This window comes from Papilio polytes, unplaced genomic scaffold (genome assembly GCF_000836215.1).
Source record: "Papilio polytes unplaced genomic scaffold, Ppol_1.0 DF822622.1, whole genome shotgun sequence".
Classification (NCBI taxonomy): domain Eukaryota; kingdom Metazoa; phylum Arthropoda; class Insecta; order Lepidoptera; family Papilionidae; genus Papilio; species Papilio polytes.
Genome location: NW_013526582.1, coordinates 88,043 through 103,476, shown reverse-complemented (window position 1 = coordinate 103,476; position 15,434 = coordinate 88,043). Strand labels below are relative to the sequence as shown.

The following is a 15,434-nucleotide window of genomic DNA, read 5'->3' as shown; positions in this document are numbered from 1 at the left end:
GTATAATTAAAATAATGTATAAGTACATCCTTTACGTTTTTGCTAATAAGGAAAAATAAAAAAAAAACCGAACGATATTTTTATATCTTGCCGTCCTTTTTAAGAAATCCAAACCTAGAAACCTAAAAAAATCTTCTGAACTAATATAAAGGGAAATGAAAATTAAATGGCTTAACGGATTTCGATGAAATTTGGTATAGATGTAAGCTATAGTCAGGAATAACACGTAGGATACTTATTTTTTTTTTAATTCCACGCGGAAGGAGTCCCGGACGGAATCTGGTGGTGCATATTTAAATCTGCCCAGTATTTGAGTTACTTCAATACATACAAAATAACAAATCTTTCCTCTTAATAATATTCTATACTATTGAGCTTTACTAGAACTAAAAATAATCTAACAATCTCTTTCACAGAAAGTGCATGTATAATGTACAGCAATTTAGAACATCTGGAACTCCCAGAAAGCGGTTGTGAGATTGAAGTTTTGGATATCAGTTCGCTAGATGGCGCTACAATATCTGGCTATATGAAGGGAGAGCCTCTAGCTAAAAAGATTCTAGGAGAATTATCTGAACAGGTTAGTTATACGTTAGTTGAATATTCTTAAAATATTTCTAGTGGAAACACTGTTTTTTTTATATCATAAGGTGGTGAGCAAGCGGCCTGAATCCACCGAAATGGAAAACGACCGCTGCATATAAACATCCGCAATTGCAGCGCTGCCTACCCTTCAACGGAGACGCACATAAAGAGGACATTTTCCGTTCCTATGCGTCTCCACCGTTAAATACACTTTTCCTTTCCATCCTTTCCTCTTAAGAAAAGGGAGGAAAGGGAAAAGGACTAAAATTAGGCTTCCGGCACCACACTCATCAGACTGTACGCGGAATTGCTTCCACTTCACGCCTATCTGTGTGGTCGTGGTAGTGTAAGTTAGTGTAGAAACTAACAAACATACACAGTGGTAGAGTCCGCTTTAACATCTTCGTACTGTAGGGCTCTCAGCAATACCACGACCACACAGACAGGTGGGAAGTGGAAGCAATTCCGCGTACAGTCTGATGAGTGTGGTACGAAGGCCCGATTTTAGTCCCTTTCCCTTTCCCTTTCCACCTTTTTCTTAAAAGGAAAGGATGGGAAGGAAAAGTGGATTTGACGGTGGAGTGGAGGAGACGCATAGGAAGGGGAAATGTCCTCTTTATGTGCGTCTCCTCCTCCGTCAATGAAGGGTAGGCAACGCATCTGCAATTGCGGATGGTTATGTGCAGCGGTCGCTTTACATTTTGGTGGATTCAGGCCGCTTGCTCGATTGCCAAAAATTAACATCTAAACATTCATCTATACTTCAAGACTAGTATTAAGAAGAAAGATTTGTATTTTTGTATGTATTGAAATAACTCAACAACTAATTGGACGATTTCAATAATTCTTTCACCATTAAAAGGCTATGCTATCAAATATAGGTTTTTTTATACTATTTTTCAATTCCACGCGAACGAAGTCGCGTACATCTAGTTTATAATATTAGTAATGTTTCTCGTTATTTTACAGATGGAGGCGTATTGCAACAGCGATATCGGTAAAGAACCTTATTTACCGAAGTTTGAAGAACTATGTATAGCACAATGCCCGCCTTGTGAGTATTATTGCAGTTTTTACCCGACTCAGTACCGGAGTTTAATATCAACAGGCGTGAAGTGGGACCAATTCCGCATTCAGTTTAAATACAAATACTAGGGACCTGACCCATCATGTAAATATGTGATGGAAATATCGGATTTTGTTACCTTATCTGACAGGGACGTCATTTTTAAGCTATCTGGGACTCTATCAGCCAGTGGTGGGATAGGTAAATTAAAAATATAAATATTTTTTTACCCTTTGCATCTATTGGTGTTCTAAAACTGATAATAGTGTGTCCTTAAATAAAAGCTGGAAGGGTAGTTGACATAGATATTCTAGGTTACTTTTTTAGTTTTAATAAGATCTGTCGCCCGGAAACTTCGTTAGCGCGGATTAAAAAAAAAGTCATCTATAACATTCCCGCGCATCTACCTTCTACTAGCTATCTTTCAAAGTTCCGTCCAAATCGGTTCCAGAGATAGCGCTCTAGTCGCCATTTTGACATCGCGATTTTAAAAAAAAGTAGCCTATAACATGCGGGTCTATGTCAGCTACCCTCCAGTGAAAGTTTGGTCGAAATCGGCCCAGAGGTTACGGAGATTACCCGGAACAAACGCGGCTTGCGTACAGACAGACAAAATATTAAATGCGATTTTCGTTATCACCAACGCAAATACATCTTCTCGAAATTTGGAATTTTTCTTTTGATATTACACACACTCTAATTTTATTATATGTATAATGGAAGATATATGTTCTGGATTCTGTAAGATGGATGTTAGCGTTTGTAGCCTAAACGGCTGAACGGATCTCCATGAAATTTGGTTTAGAGCACAATCTGGAAGAACACATAGACTATTTTTATCCCGGGAATAGTTACCGTGGGATTCATTAAGAAAGTTAACAAACACGCAGACGAAGTCGCGGGCAACGGCTAGTTATAAACTTTTCAGATCCCCAATGGTTCCGTGCGGTGTTCTGCGAGCAGATGTCCGGCGCTGGCGGCGCGACTGCTCGCCTCTGGTACATTGACTACGGGAATATGGAGGTGGTGCCGGTCGCCGCTGTACGGAAGATGTTGCCAGAGTTTGTGATTGGCATACCGGCGCTGGCTGCGCATTTGGAGATTAAAGGTGAGGGCGATAGATGGCGTTGTTATTAAAAATGTTGCGGATATCTGTTTAAGTGATATCTAGTTATTGTCGTTAGATGGCGCTGGTTTAAAAAATGTTTTCTTGTGGGAATTTGTTTAAATGATATCTAGTAATTGTAGATAGATGGCGCTGGTTTAAAAAATGTTTTGTGGCGGACAATTTGTTTGATATCTAGTAAATGTAGTTTATTTAATTTCTTTTCTGTGGTGATATTGGATACTGTTAAATTGTAAAATATTAATTTCAGGGATTATTCCCAACCGTCACCCCGAACTGTCCCCACACTTGGAAAAAAAAAGTCTCATCCATCCCACCTTTTAGTCCTACTATTACTAATAAGATGACAGATGGAACCACTAAGAAATAAAATATGATCCAACCGTCCCCTCGTCGCAAAAGGTGGGACGAATGAATCTTTTTATTCTTACCTGTCTCCACGTGGCGACAAAGCGGGGTGATGGTTGGGAATAATCCAATTTCAGTGTGATTTAAAAATTTTATCTATACAGAGGAAAGATTTGTATTTTTATAATGATATACCATTTAAAAGCTATTTTTTTTAATTTCACGGAGACGATGTCGCGAGTAACAGCTAGTCTATACTATTATTATAAAGCGTAAACACACATTTCTTTGTTGCCTAAGATGTCAGCAACTACAGCATATTTTTGATTAATTCTTATTTTAATAAAAAGCCCTACACTTACGTCACGCTTTGGGCTATATTTCACGACATTCAACTTAGGGAGTCAATATTTTGGATAAAAACCCTAATGTGGGAAAGAGACCATAAGTTGCTGCCAACATCAAGGAAGCAATTGTTAATTGTGCTTTTGAATTTTGACATTTCTGGCGGATGAAGCCGCACTGGAACTAGCTAGTACTTAATAATAAAATATGTCATATATGAGTCAGTAATAATGAAGCTTTCTAATAGTGAAAGAATTTAAATAATGCCCCAATAGTTTGAGTTTACCCGTTACATACAAAAATACAAATCTTTCTTCTTCATAATAGTATAGAAGATAAATTGATTTTAATCATGTAAATTGTCAAACAAATTCGTTCAAAGTAAACATACCTTTAATGAGATATTTTACCATTAAACGACTCATAAGGGGGCGTCCATAAATTACGTGATGTGTTTTGTTAAGTTTACTGCCCCCCGACTTCCCCCTGGTGAGATGTCGTGAGATTTTATTCAACCCCATCTCCCAATCTTACGTGAGATTTTTCAAAATTTACAATCTGGATTAAATGGACCAAAATAGTATATATTTTTTTGTTTCAATCACAAAAAAATTGCGTGATATTTGACTCGACCCCCTCTCCTCTTAAACATCTCACGTAATTTATGGACGCCCCCTAAGAACAGAGTATGTAAAATGATTATGACGTCATCATATATGTTTTTTTTACAGATTTCCCGAAAGAACCGACAACAGAACAATTATCTAAAGCGATACAATATATGGAGATAAATGAAGAGGGCAGAGGTCATCTCAAGGTCACAAAGTGCATCAAAATGGATAAGGGCCTGTATGTAGTTGATGCCCCGGAATTGATCGCAGCTATGATGGAATAGAGTAAATGTAAACAAAAGTTGCCTAAACTTGGGCAAAAATAACCCAATGTTGGGCAAAAATTGCCAAAAATTGGGTAAAATCTGCCCAAAGTTGGGTAATAATTGCCCGAAGTTTGGCGAACTGACAACCGAATACTTAAACAACGTTTAAATAATGGCGTTTAAACGACAATGCTAAATTTCTAAATTCCATTAAAATAATGACTTGTAATTTACTAAAAAACACTTATAAAGTTTACCTTCGTTTTTGTATTCGTTGGTTACTTGCCCAAAGTTGGGCATAAGCTATATTTCTAAAGTTTGGCAAAATCTTACAGAGGTAAACAAAAGTTTTCAATTATTTTGCCCACTGGTAGAAGTTTACCCAATTTTGGGCAATTAACTATCTTTTAATGTTAGATTCGGTATTGAGTTTTGCCCAATATTGGGTAGTGATTATATTCCATACTTGTTTCATTATTTTTGCCCACTCTTGGGTGAAATACATAATTTAAATACGGTTTGATTATAATTTTGACTTTAAGATTCTTCTATTTACTTACAGCCTTACAAATAAACTCCGACAAAGAAAAGAAAAAACTTAGGAATAAACTGAGTATAAGAAAATATTAGTACAAATTCAGCTTATACTTAGTTTATTCCTAACTTAACCTTGGTCGGAGTTTATTTGTAAGGCTGTGAATGTTTAATTTTGTTTTGACAACTATATAACTATATTTATATTAATAATATATTGATTATTCTTAAGTTTTCGATATTATTATAATAGTGATAGTTAAATGACATTTATGTACCTCTTAGGGGTGAAGACATAGGTCTTTTAGTTCCTTTCTTACAAGGAAAGGGAACGGAAAGTGGAATTATTAGAGAAATATCATTTTCTGTTCGTCTCCGTTGATTAAAGGCAAAGTCTGCTTTTGATGTGTATGCATCGATTCGCTATTTCGGCGAGATTTCCCTTTTTTCACATTTTCATTTCACTAATCTCGATGGTATAATTCCGTCTAGGACTTAATAAGTCGTCAAAAATGTCCTTATTTAAGTAACTTGTCATTGGAGTATTTTACCGCTCACCGACACAACCGCTCTGCTCGGCAGTCGGGATGCGAATGACGTGTGACGTAAGCAAATTAGTCAATAGACTATCTAAAACGATATATTTAAAATTTTCACTCATGTTGCAGAATTACCGCTTTTTTCAAATAAACTATTGCGGAATTCTCACTTTTTCATACTTAAGTAGTTTTTTAATATAAACCATATTAATATAGTGTTTATATACGAGTATATTACTATATTGTGGTTGGTATTTCTTTGATAGACACATTTTCGTGTCGTTACTATTGGAATTAGCGCTGGGAAGTTAATTCTCTCTTCACAATGTGTTTATGGAGAAGATACGCTATTACTTAAAAATTTAAAAATTTCGTTTCTCCATATTAAAGTTTCCCATTATATTATATCTTATGGCTTTATGTCATTTACATATTTCCGGAAGGAAATTTTTTATAACATAGAATTTAAATTCTAGTTATGTTTGACATTTTAAATGGCTATTAAAAAGCCATTTATTGGTTTTTGACATTTTCAATTGAATTAATAGATATTTCATCTTGAAATCGCCTTCAAATGTAGGCGTGGTTTAAATTTTAGGGGCGTGGTTTAAATATGAACACCCCTTTTTTAATATTAATTGCAAACCTTTTGTAATTACCTATTAAGGTAGTTAATGTTATTGATTTTTGACATTTTTCATTAAATTAAAAGAAATTTCATATTGAAATCGCCTTCAAATGTAGGCGTGGTTTAAATGTTTAGGGGTGTGGTTTAAAATGTTAACGCCCCCTTTTAATATTCATTGCAAACGTTTTGTAATTACCTATTAAGGTAATTAATGTTATTGGTTTTTGACATTTTTCTTCAAATTAAAAGGAATTTCATATTGAAATCGTCTTCAAATGTGGGCGTGGTTTGAATTTTCAGGGGCGTGGTTTAAATGTTAACGCCCCTTTTCTAATATTCATTACATTTTCAATTACCTATTTAGGTAATGTTATTTACTCAATTCAGACTTACTAGACATTTGTTAGTCTTGTTACAGTAATTGTGGTTTTTCTACGTAACATTTGAGAAAATGTCTTTATCGTATTTTCCATAGTTTTGAAACTATGTTATTCTAAGAATTTCGATTGGAGTTTGAGGTAACTTTATGGACAGATTTCACCCCAAACTGTTGCGTAGCTGGTTTACGTTATGGTGACGTAATAGGTACTTTTATAAACATTTCCAATGCACAGATCTCTATAAATAGATAGGTCTGTCGTCTTCGTTCGTTGAACGTGTTTTTTGGTGTTAATAATACCCTTTTCAAATACAATTTACATAAATTAAATTGACATTTTTATTACTAGCTGAATATTAAAAAAATAATAAAAAAGCTTGTTATTGATAGATTTATTTTTCTAATGGGTAATTATTTATACCCAGTGGTTTTTACGTGTATCGAATATATGCGAAGATACAAAGTTTTCCTCTTTGTTATATTACTAGCTGTTGCTCGCGACTTCGCGTGGAATTAAAACATAATTAAAATTATAGCTTATGTTATTCCCAGATAAATTACCTTTCTAATGGTATCATTTGTCCTTTTATTAAAAAAAAAAATACTTCATAAAAGAACAATTTATAAATCACTTTTTTTGCTTCATTTGTCCGTAAATACTTGGGCAGCTAAGTAAATACAGTTTCAATATATCCCAAACTATTTTTCACAAGAGTTTGCGATTTTTTCCATCTTCGTGGACAAAAAGTTTGTTACTATTTGTAAATTGTATTTCCAAACATTTTAGATTACAAATAGTAACGAAAAATCACTTTATACTAGCAATATTCAGATAATGTTGCGATTAAAAAAACAACCACTAGAAGTATGTTTTAGAACTTGTCACGATAAGATACAACCTACCCTAAAATTTGTATTAAAACTTGTATTTTGTTTTAACTTGTATGTACAAAAAACTGGTTTCCAAAGAAAATGTACCCAGAGGGTCTATCACGAATTTTTACTTGACTACAGACAGTTGCGTGAATATCTCATCTCGATATTTGTACGAGATTTACAATTTTTCCATGTAACGGAAACTTGTAGAATATTCGTGATGTTCCCTTTGGTATGTTTTGTACTACTTTTTTAATTTTATGTAAATCTGATTATCAAATTAAAGTTTGTTGATTCAATATGCGTTTTTTATTTCTCAATTTATATAAAGCGTACACAAACCAAACTATTGCACAACCGTTTAATCGCGCTTTGATTCCTGAGCTTATATGAGCACTACTCGATGTTTAGTTGTGCTAAACAGTTGACTGCGAAACAATCGACAATCGCACAACGGTCGTGCGATAATTTTGTCAAAGGTGTGCGCATGCATTTATAATTCTAACTTGAAAATCATCCTGACTCAAGTCCACTGCTTTTTGAAATTTAAATGTTAGACTTATTTCAGTTTAGTTTTAGTCTCTTTCCCTTTCCAACCTTTTCTTAATACGGAAGGATGGGAAGGAAAAGTAGATTTGACGTAGGAGACGCATAGGAAGGGAAAATGTCCTCTTTATGTGCGTCTCCGTCAATGTTAAGGTATTAAAAAAATGCTGGATGTAATAGACAACTAAAATAAAACTCATTACCACTTCACTATACGTCCACAATGAGGGGCTCGGAGTCTACCCTAAGGGTTACTAGGTCTTAAATCCACGCTGTTCTATAAGTACTTGGTTGACTTTACAAATGTCTTTGAACTTATTCGCAGATATGTGCATCACGATGTTTTCCTTGACAATAACGTCGGGTAAATTATGTCCATATGGAATTCGGAAAAGAACGAAAGTCACAGGTACAGCAGGATTCGAACCCTAGATTTAAGGTTTAAGTGCTTAAACCCCTAAGCCACCGCCGCTCTAAATAAAATCACACAAAATAAAACTCGTTTGTTCAAAAAAAAAAAACTTTAATACTAAACAACACAACACAATTTGACAACTTGACACATCATTTACGTCTTATTCTTATCCTACCTGTATATCTCTCATCCTTCAATCTCTCATATATAAGTTCCGGCGAAACTGGCCTTTTTAAATGTTGCAACGCTTTTAATAAATCCTTTTCCATAACACATTTCTCTTGTTCAGAATATTTGGAGAACGCAGTCAGAGTTGTATCGACCCACGCCTCGTAGTACGGTCGCGTTTGACTCGTTAAACAAGATGGCTCCCATTTGACAACTTCCGTTGGCGCGAATTCGTTAATAACACATTTGACAGGTGACGCAGAAAATCTTTTCCTTCGACGCTGACCTTTCACTGCAGTCGGCGTTTTCGTTTTATTATTCTTCATTTTCATATTTGTTAGATTTTTCAATTTATCTTTATCGATTTTTTTACCAGATTTTAAACGTTGATCTTTAAAAGTGACAGTTTTCGGTGATGATGTTTTAGGGCTGGGTTTTGATGTGTCTTTTATTATCGGTTTTATCGGTTCGGTTATTTCGTCATCGGTTATTTGCGTGACCGAATCATTAAGTGGTATATAAGGTATAGTGATTACTTCCTTTATTTTAGGCTTCTTTTGATCACAATCCTTTGTTTTTTCTGTTACCATTCGATCTAAAAAAAAACGAAAGGTTTTTGCAGTGTTAATATTCACAGTTTTATTACCTTTAGATACCTAATCCGGCGTCAAAAAGTGTGACACAACAAGTTCAATTAAAAAAAAAAAATAAGTCAATACCTACTTTAACTAATTTATTGTTGAATTTATAGATTACTAACTTATGCCCGCGACTCTGTTTGCATTGGATTAAGAATAAAACAGAACTTCCAGACTATCTTCTACATGTATGCCAAATTTCATCGAGATCCGTTTAGCCGTTTATGCTACAAACTCTAACAAACATCCATCTAAACTTTCACATTTATAATATTAGTAAGAAGTAAGATGTTTTATCTGCCATTTGGGGCGACGGCCATTTTGGATTTTTTCGACATACTTAATTCATATTTAGGAATTATAGTTAGGTAATTCAAAAATTTTGTTTTTTTAATCTATACTATTATAATAAAGCGTAAACACACACTTCTTTGTTGCCTAAGATGTCAGCAATCACAGCATATTTTTGAATAATTCTCTTTTTAATAAAAAGCCCTACACTTGCATCACGCTTTAGGCTATATATTTTAACGCCATTAAACTTAAAGGATAAATATTTTAGATTAAAATCCTAACGTGGGAAAGAGACCATAAATTGATGCCAACATCAAGAAAGCATGTCATCATGTCATGTAAACAATAAAATAAAATTTTCATAATTTCATGCGGATGAAGTCGCTCGGGAATAGCTAGTCTATTAATAAAATAAGCTTACCATTTTTTGCTAATGTTTTTTGTATCTGTGGCTCCTTTTCCAAGACTTTCTTGTCTTCGACCACCTTTTCTTTTTCCGTTTTTAAATTTATCAGTTTTAATTTACTATCGTTATTGGGTCCATCTCTATTAGGTAGAATTCTATTTGATCCGTTTATTTTTCTAAACGAATTATTTCTATACGATATAGTTTCCGTTTTAATACATTTGGCGTTAGCTTCCGTTGCTCTGTTTACTTTCGAAGAATCGTATTTGAGTTTTAAATCGATTTTCGTATTTTTAGAATCACCCCTGTCGTGTAAAATTCTCGGTACTCGAAGATTAGTCGATTCAAATTTATTATATCTATTATTTATCTTTCTTAAAACGATTTCCACGTCGTTAGGTTTATTTTTATCTTCAAACCTTTTACCTGTATATTCCTGTGTTTTTATATTTTTCTTATACATTTTTACTTTGAAATTTTCAAGTTTTTCCACTAGAATTTTTTTTGAATCGATAATATTAAATGACAGATGATTGTTTGGGTCATCGAAATTGTAAATTCCAAGGAGGTTTTCTTTTTTGTTAGAAACTCTTTTATCATAATTTAAATAAAAAAAAAACAAACACTATATACAAGGTATTGGCTTTCACCGGCGACTCCGTCCGCATGATATAAAAAAAAACAAATCTGAATAGAATGTGTTCTTCAAGACTATCCTCTACATCTATGCCAAATTTCATCGAAATCCGTTCAGCCGTTAGCTATAAACTCTAACAAACATCCATCCATCCATCTAAAGTTTCACTTTTATCATATTAGTAAGAGAAAGATTTACGAGGTGACCATCAACGTAAGAACTGCAGATGCTTTGCCGGTCTTAGATAAGGTGATACGCTTCTTGAAGGACCCTAAGTCGTAGCGGCTTGGAAGTATTGCTACGAACAGACCATTGAACAACACAGCTGTGAGGCAGTTTCGAAAAAAGCGCACAGTTTTGGAATGCCAGTCATCGAGATGGTGTGGGACCATAATCTGATTACTTCCTATGATGGAACTCAGCGGTAGAAATCTCTTAAAACAGTTTATTTAGCAGTGTGTTTTTTAATTCATAAACATAAAAACCAAGAACATTGTTATCTTATTTTTATTATCATAAAAATCTACTTATTTAAAGTATCCAATCACCGTTTTTAAGTTTACTTATAAAACTTCAAACTTTTTCGTACCACCTATCAAATGTCAAATCAAAAATTTAAAAACGGTATCAACATGCAAAAAATCAAAGTAAATTTGTAAAAATAAAATCCAAAAACCATGAAATAAACCACGATGGAATCCAAGAGCAGAAGCGGTGCCGTAAAACGGTCCAAACGAAGATTGCTAGCGAAATCTGACAACTACATAAATTCCAACGAAACAAAGAAAAGCGTTGATAAATACATTTTAAAGACACGTGGACCTTACGTTGTTCGGAATCCAGAAAAATTAAACACAGATGGTAAATATTCACATAAGTATAGTAAATTGATTTCTAACCGTACTTGCCACGAACGCTAAATCAGGGGATACGAAATTATACATAAATATTATATCTGTATAAATATAATATTTAACAGAGGTAGAGCCCGCTTTAACATCTTCGCACTGTAGGGCTCGCCCGGTACAATACCACGATCACACAGACAGGCGTGGAGTGGAAGCACTTCCGCGTTTCGTCTGATGAGTGTGGTGCCGGAGGCTTAATTTTATTCCTTTTCGTTTTCACCCTTTTTTTAAGAGGAAAGGATGGGAATGAAAAGTGGATTTGACGGTGGAGGAGGAGAAATGTCTTCATGTGCGTCTCCTCCGTGAATTAAGGGTATGTAACGTATCTGCAATTGCGGATGTCTATGGGCAGTCGTGGCTCTCCGTTTTAGTGGATTCTGGCCGCTTGCTCGTTTGCTACCTTATATTATAACAAAAGTAGGCCTTGTCAGGAACATCTTTTAATTCCTGACGTAAACGACAGTATTAATAACAGTTAATTCTATCTCTACAATTTGTTCCAATTGTCAACATCAGCGTCAACATGACTTATATCAAAAAGTCACAAATTATCATATCTTATTGCCTGTCCATTTATAGGTCAGTGGATCATCCCTTTTGAAGGTTCTTGGTCTTCGAAGTTTTTCTTTCTGTGTTTAAAATAGTTTGAGAGTAGCCCCAGTATTAGAGAAGGTAAGGAGTAAATGTTAGCATGGGGGCATGTTATGAGGGATGAATCGCATGTTACAAGGAGAACGTTAGTTATGAGTGTGGTACACTGGTAGAGGTAGACATAGAAAGAGATAGATGTATTGCGTGAAAGGTGACATGATCAAAAAGTGAGTGATGACTGAGATGACGTATGATAGAGTTTGGAGGACAAAAACCTGTTGTGCTGACACTACGGGAGTAGGATAAGGAGGATGGTGATGATGTATAAAATAGTTTGATGGCCGCTTTTTAATTGGCTGATATATTTGCTAACGATTTTAGGGTCGTGTGTATGTTCCGCTACTCTCTAGCCTAAATCTAGAATTTAGATTGATTAAGAGAATAAATCAATCAATATTTCATTGTATTCTTCTAATAGATAATCTCAATAATGGATCAAAACCGAAGAATCGTGGAAGAGAGAAAAAAGATGCTAAGCGTGGGAAATTCTCCTCAACAGTCATAACAACTTCTCTACTTGGAAATCGTAAATTCATAACCCAAGAGATTGTTAAAACTAAACGTAAGAAAAATTCAAATATGAAAAAAGAAAGCGATACTAAAAATACAACAAGCGATACAAAAAACGATTCAAAGAATTTTAAGGTTAAAACGAAATCACAATCTTCGTATAAAAAGAAGAATAGAGAAGATGATGTTATATACGTCTTACCTTCTAGAAATACGAATTATCACAGCGTTACTAATACAATATCAATGATAAGCAAACAAGATAATCCTAGTAACATGTACAATAAAGATATACATAATACGTGTAGTGGCATCGACAGAATCGCAGACGAAGTCTTAGAAGGATGGATAAAAAGAAAAGACAAAATGAAAAGTTCAGAACACACAACTATAAGTAAAGAAAAACCAAACGAAGTATTCAATCTCGGTATTGATTTTAACGAAACCAACAGTGATACGATACAAGAAATATCTTCGAGTAGCAAGACAGAAAAAACTTTTATAAAAACACAAAAATCGATAATTAATAGAGAAAATAATTATGATATAGATTTAATAGACACACCGAATAAATTTTACATAACAGAAGAAGATAATGAAAATCTTAAACCAATCAGATTTAAAAAACCAAAAATTATAAAACATAACCTAAAAACGCAATCGCTAATGAATTCAAAACCAAAGACTTACAAAAACAAAGACGTTAAACGTAATAGTAAAAAAGAATTCATCAATTTAATTAAAAAGGAATTACAAATGTCTAGCGGATACAAGGAACCTTATAACATGTTCGAAGCGTTGAAAACTTTAGCTGAACATAGAAATAAAAATCACATATCTTTTGTTGACGGCATCGCTTCTAAAACAAAATGGCCGAACGTAGATTGCGACTATGGTAACCCCAAATTAATAAATTCATACAAGAAATTCATGCCAAAAAGTAAAACAATGAGCTACGCTAAAATATCTCGTAAAGGAACCAAGATAAAAACACCATCTCCATTAGAAGTAAAACATTTTCATAAGTCACCCCACCATAGACTACAAGTAATAACAATTTAGTCGAACTCTAACCTCCAAACTAGATAATTTCAAATAAAACAATATAAAAGCTAAAAATTTTTATTCAATAAAAAATGACAGCCTATTTCATCACAACACAAAAAATAACAGCTTCAGTTCAATAAATAATAATGTGGGTAGTTAGAAAAAAGTTGATTTACCTCCAGTTAAATTCCCTAAATGACTTAACACTGAACTTGAAAAAACTGCATTAATGGACTAATAAATGCAGTAAGGGTTATTAAAGTAGTCCATCTAAATACTGGAGGTAGTTACTTTTTTCTGACTACCCACATACCTTATGTAATACAGATTCAAAAAATTATATATATTAGATGTCTTACATTATTATAAAACTTGATATGCAAAGCTAATGTGAGTTTCATTAATCTAAAATTGCAACTAATGTTTTGAACAAATCAGTAGTATTTAAAAACCACTTATTTCTAATAGCATAAAGTCTAAAATTGCACTGTTACAGCCAAGCTATCAAGACTGTTGTGCGATTGTCGATTGTTACGCAGCCTTCAACTGTTTAGTTGCACAACTGAAAAACGAGTATTGTGTACTCCATATTAGCTCATAGGAATCAAAGCGGGACTAAACAATGGTGTGGGTGTGCTCTAATCGAAGACATAAAAATCGTATCCTTCAATCTGCTTTGTGAAACACTCTCCAGTAATATTACAAGGTTAATGGCCTGTCTCACCAAATTGTAAATTGTCTGATAACAATCTAACATGTAAAATATGTGATGGGAATATCGGATTTTGTTTTTATGAGTGACGTCATTTTTAAGCCATCTGAGCCTCTATCAGCCAATGGTGGGACAGGCCCGTAAGTTTATCCTGGTCATACCATCAATCTATACTTCTATCCTTATTATAATAAAGCGTAAACACACACTTCTTTGTAGCCTAAGATGTCAGCAATTACACCATTTTTAAATAATTATTTTTTTAAAAAAAAGCCCTACACTTACGTTATTCTTTAGACTATATATTTTCACCCCATTAAACTTAGGAGGTAAATATTTTGGATAAAAACCCTAATGTGGGAAAGAGACCATAAGTTGCTGCCAACATCAAGAGAGTAAGATTGCTAAGGTTTGTCATGACATGTCATTTTGACATTTGCTGTTGATAATTTGACAAATGTAAACAAAAAAATAAAATTTACATAATTTCATGCGGATGAAGCCGCACAGGAACAGCTAGTTGAAAATATTTTTTAATTTCCGTTTAACTATACAACAGAATTAATATCTTGTCGGATTTTATTGTTATAATAAACAACATGCATTATTATAAAAATTCAATTTTTTCACAAAAATCTATGTTTGTATGTTTGTGAATTTGTGTGAATGTAACAGCCTACAGACTAAACTCCTGAACCAAATTTTTTTTTTAAACATGAGGTGGCAAAGCAAGTGGCCACCTGAATCCGCCAAAATAGTGAAGCAACCGCTGCCCATAGACATACGCAATAGCAGATGCGTTGCCTACCCTTCATTGACGGAGGAGACGCAAATAAAGAGGACATTTCCCCTTCCTATGCATCTCCTCAACCATCAAATCCACTTCTCCTTCCCATCCTCTCATAAGAAAAGGGTGGTAAAGAGAAAGGGACTTAAATTAGGCCTCCGGCGCCACACTCATCAGACTGTACACGGATTTGCTTCCATTACACACCTGTCTTCTGTGTGGTTGTGGTATTACTGGGGGCGTGCCCTGCAGTGCTAAGATGTTAAAGCGGGCACTACCACTGTATTTTGATGAATGAGGTGTTGTTAGATTTGTCTTCTAAGGAGTGTCATAGGGGTAGTCATATTTTATTTTAAATTAAATTCTTAAGTAACAATTGCTTGTGTGTTCTGACAAGAAAACATTCATATTG

The 15,434-nt window shown here is 34.1% G+C and overlaps 3 protein-coding genes across 5 annotated transcripts in view; 2 read left to right on the top strand and 1 right to left on the bottom strand.

The window, feature by feature from the left end:
• The window catches only part of LOC106105925, a 38,048-nt gene extending 31,087 nt beyond the window's left edge, over positions 1-6,961 (top strand). For all 3 annotated transcript variants that reach the window (XM_013286396.1, XM_013286395.1, XM_013286394.1), the window contains exons 22-25: positions 417-580; positions 1,555-1,639; positions 2,580-2,759; positions 4,202-6,961. In XM_013286396.1, coding sequence (XP_013141850.1) covers positions 417-580; positions 1,555-1,639; positions 2,580-2,759; positions 4,202-4,365 — 593 coding nt within the window. In that variant the 3' untranslated portion in view covers positions 4,366-6,961. The remainder of the gene's footprint in view (positions 1-416; positions 581-1,554; positions 1,640-2,579; positions 2,760-4,201) is intronic.
• Positions 6,962-8,362: 1,401 nt separating this feature from the next.
• On the bottom strand, positions 8,363-10,263 carry LOC106105903. The gene is made up of 2 exons (XM_013286360.1): positions 9,786-10,263; positions 8,363-9,027 (listed from the first exon to the last, which is right to left on the bottom strand). Exons 1-2 carry the CDS (start codon positions 10,231-10,233, stop codon positions 8,414-8,416), a joined length of 1,062 nt encoding a protein of 353 aa, XP_013141814.1. The 5' UTR covers positions 10,234-10,263; the 3' UTR covers positions 8,363-8,413.
• Positions 10,264-10,998: 735 nt separating this feature from the next.
• LOC106105894 lies at positions 10,999-13,912 on the top strand. The gene is made up of 2 exons (XM_013286351.1): positions 10,999-11,268; positions 12,385-13,912. Exons 1-2 carry the CDS (start codon positions 11,100-11,102, stop codon positions 13,536-13,538), a joined length of 1,323 nt encoding a protein of 440 aa, XP_013141805.1. The 5' UTR covers positions 10,999-11,099; the 3' UTR covers positions 13,539-13,912.
• Positions 13,913-15,434: the final 1,522 nt, after the last annotated feature.

Coding starts and splice junctions, on each gene's coding strand:
- LOC106105903 (XM_013286360.1), bottom strand. CDS start 10,233: ATGTATAAGAAAAATATAAAAACACAGGAATATACAGGTAAAAGGTTT. Junction 9,028..9,785: donor AAAAACATTAGCAAAAAATG/GTAAGCTTATTT, acceptor GTTTTTTTTTAG/ATCGAATGGTAACAGAAAAA.
- LOC106105894 (XM_013286351.1), top strand. CDS start 11,100: ATGGAATCCAAGAGCAGAAGCGGTGCCGTAAAACGGTCCAAACGAAGA. Junction 11,269..12,384: donor AGAAAAATTAAACACAGATG/GTAAATATTCAC, acceptor TTCTTCTAATAG/ATAATCTCAATAATGGATCA.